This window comes from Panthera leo, chromosome E1 (assembly GCF_018350215.1).
Source record: "Panthera leo isolate Ple1 chromosome E1, P.leo_Ple1_pat1.1, whole genome shotgun sequence".
Classification (NCBI taxonomy): Eukaryota; Metazoa; Chordata; class Mammalia; order Carnivora; family Felidae; genus Panthera; species Panthera leo.
In genome coordinates this window covers 53,575,955-53,582,333 of record NC_056692.1, presented here as the reverse complement: position 1 = coordinate 53,582,333, position 6,379 = coordinate 53,575,955, and the positions used below count along the sequence as shown (strand labels likewise).

Below are 6,379 nucleotides of genomic sequence, written 5' to 3'. Positions count from 1 at the left end.
TCTTTCCCAGAATGCCACACGGAACCGCCTGTGCATCTCCACCGCCTTAAACGTGGTTGTGTTCACGCTGGTGGCATCCTGGTCGGGGGAGATGCTGTCCTTCGGAAGAAGGATCGTCCTTCTCTCTGGCTCGGGGAAAGCGTGTCTGTGGCCACCTGAACTCTACACGGCTACCTAACCCGAGTGCCTGCGCGTGAAGAATCAGGCAGGCTTAGGCCACCCACCGGTGGCTTCTTTCACAGGATTTCATTCTGGTGGGAGAGCTGAGGTTTGGGCAGCAGCCCCTCCCTGCGGCCAGCCCGGGTTAACCCTTTGCCTGCTGTTCTCTTCTTGCAGCCCTATGATCTCCCCCTTGGCACCTATGCCCGCCGGACTTCACATCTGACCCCCGACCCGCCTGCCGCCTTGGGAGGCCCGCCCCCCGCCCCCCTCCCCCCACCGGCAAGATGCCCATCCTCAAGCAGCTGGTGTCGAGCTCGGTTCACTCCAAGCGCCGCTCCCGCGTGGACCTCACGGCCGAGATGATCAGCGCCCCCCTGGGCGACTTCCGGCACACCATGCACGTGGGCCGGGCGGGGGACGCCTTCGGGGACACGTCCTTCCTCAACAGCAAGGCCGGCGAGCTGGACGGCGAGTCCCTGGAGGAGCAGGCCGCCTCCTCGTCCTCCAAACGCGGCCTCCTGTCCCGGAAGTTCCGGGGCAGCAAGCGGTCGCAGTCGGTGACCAGGGGGGACCGGGAGCAGAGGGACATGCTGGGCTCCCTGCGGGACTCGGCTCTGTTCGTCAAGAACGCCATGTCCCTGCCGCAGCTGAACGAGAAGGAGGCCGCCGAGAAGGGCTCCGGCAAGCTGCCCAAGAGCCTGTCGTCCAGCCCCGTGAAGAAGGCGAGCGCCGGGGAGGGCGGCCAGGAGGAGGCGGGCGAGGGGGAGCTGGCGCCCCGGCGGAACGGGGCCACCGCGCCCCACTCCCCCGACCCCCTCCTCGACGAGCAGGCCTTCGGGGACCTGACGGAGCTGCCCGTGGTGCCCAAGGCCAGCCTGGGGCTCAAGCACGCCGAGTCGGTCATGTCGTTCCACATTGACCTGGGCCCCTCCATGCTGGGCGACGTCCTCAGCATCATGGACAAGGAGGAGTGGGACCCCGAGGAGGAGGGCGGCGGTTACCGTGACGGGGACCCCACAGGCAGCACCCTCCGGGCTCCCCCGGCCCTGGCATCGGCGGCCCCTCCACGGGCAAGGCAGCAAGAAGGCGCGTCGGGCCGGGACCTGCCCCAGGACGAGGGCTGGGCGGCGGCCCCCAGCCCCGGCTCGGCCCGCAGCGAGGGCAGCCACACCACGCGGGACAGCAGCTCCCTGTCCAGCTGCACCTCGGGCATCCTGGAGGAGCGCAGCCCCGCCTCGCGGGGGCCCGACAGGGCCCGGGCTGCGCTGCCCCGGCAGCAGGACAAGGAGTTCTCCTTCATGGACGAGGAGGAGGAGGATGAGATCCGGGTGTGAGGGGCACCAGGCGGGAGGGGGGCTCCGTCTCCTCCCTGCCCCCTCCCCCCCTCCAGGCCACCACCCCCTTCCCTTCCCTGTCCCGTCCCATCCTGTGCAAGGCAGCCGGGAGCCTGGCTTCCACCGCAGACCCTGGACGTCTCCCGTCCTGGACGTGGGGCGCTGGCGAGGCCGGGGCCCCAATGGGGACACAGGGAGGTGGCGTGGGCACCCAGCTGCCTGGCGCACCCAGCCCTCCCGTGTGCTGCGGGCTGGACCGGGTGCTTGCGGCAGGAACCGGTTCTCCCTTCCCTCCAGCCCGGCTTCAGACGGTGACGCATGTCAGCCAAGTCCCCGCCTCGTGGGGCAGCGGCGGCGGGTCAGTCCGGGAGCGGCCCCGGTGCCTCGGCCAAGGACGCTCGGCTCGCCTTTCCTCTCCTGGTGTTTCTGCTGTGACTGGTGGCCGTGTGGCAGGAGGAAAGGTGGTCCCACGCCCCGGCCCCCCGCTCCCGGCTCCTGCACCGCGAGCCTGGAGCCCCTTGGAGCAAAGCCGGACCGAATGTGTGCACTAACGCGGCCCCTTCCAGGGGGGAGAACAGGATGGGGAACGAAAGAAAGGAGGCCCCAGGCTTCCTGAATTTTCTAAAAGGGGCCTTTCCAGGATGACACTAGGAACAGGCTGGGCACTCGCTCGGCCCCTATCGATCTGTTTGTTCTCCTGTCCTGTTTAAATCCTTCCAGAGCATATCTGGAACAGTGTTAACAGCTCTGCTACCAGATGGAAGATCAAATCCTTTTAGAAAACCTTTATACTAAGTGCTTCCAGACTTTATTTAGAACTGTATGGGGTGGGTGTCCGTGCGTGTGTGTCCTTCCCCTCCCGCCCCACTCCATGGCTATTAACAGTTGAAGGCAGCCAGTGTAGAAATTTTCTGGAAAAGGATTTTTTAAAAAATTAATATATCATTTCTTGGAGGGCTAGAAGCTTTTTTGACTGAGTTACTCCCCACCCCCATACACACACACACACACACACACACACACTCACACACACTGACCACTTCCCCTTCCTTTAGGCCTTTTCTGCCAGCAGAACCCTCTCCCCCACTTCTGAGGCCCCTAAGGATAGAGGATTGCCAGATTTAGCAATAAAACAAAACAAAACCAGAACACGGAGATAAATTAGGATGTCAGGCATACAAAGGATAATTTTTGTAGTATAAGTATGCCCCACACCATGTTTGGGACATACTTATGCTAAAAAAACTATTTGTTGTTCTTCTGAGATTCCAGCGTTTCACTTTGGTCCTGTAACCCTGCCCAAGGAGGTCGAGTGGGAGCTTGGGCATGTGCCCCTGGGTGAACTGATGATTATTTTCCTGTCCTGGGAGCAAGCTGACCCACCTTCTCCTGTCCCCTCGTACGCGGCGGAGGGAGGGGACAGGCCAAGGTTAGCGGGCGTCACTGCTGCAGCCTCTCCCGCTTGTTGCCAGATCCTGATCCAGACAGTTCCTGATTCCGGTGCCCTGTCGGTACTGTTTCCAGTAGTGTGGCTCCCACATAGGGGAGGAGTCAGAAGGGGCCCTACAGCCCCCACCAGCTGCCCTTGAAACCCATGCGAACAGTGGTCAGTTCCAGATTCTAAACTGTATATATTTTTTCATGGTATTGTTAAAACAGTGAGGAAACATTAAAAAAAAAAAACAAAAAACGCTGTGGCCCTCCCGGTGTCCGTCTCTGCTTCTGGGGAGGGTTATCGCAGGATGTGGGTGGGTACGGGTGCCGACTGGGGGCCCTGGGGCTGCCTGTGCCCCTGAGGCACTCGGGATCTGGGGTGGCTGCTCTCCCTGTCCTTTTGGGGCCCCTCCCCTCCTGCGCTGCTCTCCGGCCCCTGGAGGGACGAGGCTCGTGTGCCCATCTGCTGGGCAGGTCGTGGGGGCTCGGATTTTGGTGGCCCACCCGCCACTTGCCAGTTGGGGGCCTGTGGCCACTAAGTCACTTAGCTGCTCCGTGCCTCCTTCTGCTCCTCTATGATACGGGAACCCTGCTGCTCTTACAGGGCCGGGTGCAGACACAGTCCCTAGAAAGGAGCCGCCCTCCTTTCTTTCCCGGCTTTTCCCCATCTGACCCGGAGAATGTTACAGGCGGCATGCCCTTCGTCCAGACTCACGGCCTGAGAGCCCATAAGAAACGGGTCCAGACGCCACCTGGCCACCTTCCCCAAGTCACTAAGCAGTAGACTCAGGACAACACGGACCTAAAGCCCTTTCACCTGACTGCTCACGGCCTCCCGGGAGCTTCGTTCCTTCAGGAAGTGAGGTTGCGGGTGTGTCTGTCCTGGTTGGGGACCTGGAGACCCGTCCGCCCTGTCAGCCCAGGCAAGGCAGGGTTTGCTAGCTGAAGTCCCTCACACATCCTCCTTTCCACATGGGGGCCAGTGGGGCTGAGTTCCTGGAAACCCTGCCCCTCGCCTCGAGCATCCGCAGAGAAATTTGGACTTGAGCTCATCCTCCCTGGGAAGCAATTAGAAGCATAATAAAAATGTTGCACCGGCCCCTCTGTCCCTAGAGGGGCTCATTCTCAGCTAATGAGGGATGTGGCTGAGGCTGGGAGTGAGAAGCAGGGTGTGGTGGTCCCAAGAGAGGGAGGGGAGAAGACTCTCTCCCCTTTGGTCCCCGAGGCTCGCCTGAGAAGCCCACGGCCCCTGCAGGGCACATCTCGCCTTAACAGATGCCCTGTAGGGCCCCTTCTACCTCCAGCAACCCAAAGCAGGAGCCAGGGGCTGCATCTGGGCAGTAATGTAGTCATGCTAATTCAGGTCAAGGCCAACACTTAACAAAAATGTGCTGCAGAGCTTGCTGCTCCGGGCAGGGCTGTGGCTCTAGCCTAAAGATGCGCGTCAGCACCAGCCCGCCCCGGTCCAGCCTTCGTGTCCCGTCCGCGACCACCGCTGCAGGCCGGGGCTCTGCTCATGCTTCCCCGGGCACATGCTGTCCTGCACCATGACTGTGGTGAAGGCTGGGTGCCAGCCCTTAGGACCGCCATATGCCAGGCACTGCCCTTGGTGCTGGCCTCATTTATCGTCATGACAACTCTGTGAGGCCCTCGATATTCATATTACCCCCATTCTACGGATGAGGACGCCGCGGCAACGGAAGGCCAAGGAACCTGCCCAGCCACACACAGCTGGCAAATGGAGGAGCTGGGGCACGGACCCGGGCACGGCCTCCAAGGCCTTCCTCTCCACCGCTGTCCCAACCTGATGATTTATACTTCGGGACCGGCAGTGGCCAGCAGGGCCAGCGACCCGACTGAGCAGGCCAGTGCAGAGAGAGGCCAAGTTGGGTGGGGTGTTCCCAGCTCACCTGGGCTGTGCGCCCAAGGGGAAGGGGGTACTGCTCGCTGCCAGGCGAGGGGCTGGCGGCTGCTGATTCACGCCATCCAAAGGGCGTGCGAAGGCCCTTCTCGGGGTCACTCAGGGCTGGCCTCTGTCCCTGCCAGGTAGGCCCCTTGCTTGCCTCACAAGCCTGCAGCCTCGGGCCCGTGTTCCTGCTGGTGTCCAGGCTGGTCCCGCAAAGGGCTCGCCTCCGACTCCGTTCTGTCATGCACACAAGCCGTTCTCCCGCTTCACCACGTTCCCAGAAGAAAGTGGACAAAAGGAATAGAGGGGGTCAGGACGCATGAAGGAGGGGTTCTTAGCATCTCCAAGTTTTAGGATCCGGTCCACCTCTCCCGGTCCCCCATTTTACAGATGGGCAGACAGAGGCTGGGGGAAGGAAGCCCTGGCCGGGTCGAGTGAGCAGAACAGAGCAGAGGAGACAGGCGGACTGGACTGGCTCTGGCTCCGGCCTGGTGGACGAGGGGCAAGCCCTGCCTGTGGGACGTGGGGGGCACGGGTGCTTGCTTGAGCTGGGAGTGTTAGTTGGGCTGACGGGTGGGGGGCGGGGTTGACCTTTCCAGGTGTATGTAGCTCCCCCTACCCACCCCTGGCTCACCCCCGCCCTCACACAACAGCCTTCCAAAGGTCCCCGCCTCTGCATACAGGTCCCCACCCCACCCCACCCCCAACACCGCCCTGGCTGCAGTGACAGTCTACACAGCCTAACCCTGGAGGCCCCGACTGAAAGTGTGGGCAAGGCAACTTAGGAATAGCAAAGGGAGAGCTTGTCTAGCCCCTTGGCAGCTTGGCAGGAGCCAGATGGGAGACTGGAAAGAATGTTTGGGGGAGGGAGAGGTATTTGCAGGCAGATGGGTGTCGGTGGCTTTGCCTCTAAAACCTGTTGCTGCAATCCACGGAACTGCTGTTCTCCAAGAAGGGAGACTCCCAGGAGAGGACAGGAGGAGCCAAGGGTAGCTGCCTTCCCCCGGCAGGACTCTAGCCTTGAAATGACACTTGGCATGTTAAAAAATACCCGCCGAGGCCACGGGGCTCTGCTGAATCTTGTTTTGTTTTTATGGCCTGCTTCGTTGCCAAAGGATTGGAGGCAGCTTAACACACACACACACACACAAAAAGTAAACTACAATAGGATAAAAATAGATCAAAGCAAAAACAGGGCTGGAACACACAGTACAATGAACCAAGAGGGTGGCACAGCAGAAATGTTCTCCGCGTGGGCCTCCGCAGTTCTCAAAGATGGGCTGCAACTTGGACTCTGAGCTTCCCGTTAGTTGAAGTGAAAAGGGAAATCCACCTGTTAGGAAACCCATGAAGTCCACAAGGTTAAAAGGATCCCAGAAGCAACTGTGCACGTTCTGAGGTCTGGGAGGGACTCTTGTGAGATCTTTGAAGGAGCCAGGGGTGGGGTCTCAGACAATGTCCTCAACCACAGTCTCCTAACAGAGCCACACCAACCCCATCTTTGCTCAGTGTAAATCCAGGGCTCGATGCCAAAGTGCAGATC

General features: G+C 60.9%; 1 protein-coding gene across 1 annotated transcript; it reads left to right on the top strand.

Moving 5' to 3' along the window:
- Nucleotides 1–433: 433 nt before the first annotated feature.
- On the top strand, nucleotides 434–3,183 carry CDC42EP4 (CDC42 effector protein 4). Its single transcript, XM_042916042.1, has one exon. The coding sequence runs from the start codon at nucleotides 447–449 to the stop codon at nucleotides 1,494–1,496; it is 1,050 nt and encodes a 349-aa protein (XP_042771976.1). The 5' UTR covers nucleotides 434–446; the 3' UTR covers nucleotides 1,497–3,183.
- The last annotated feature ends 3,196 nt before the right edge of the window (nucleotides 3,184–6,379 follow it).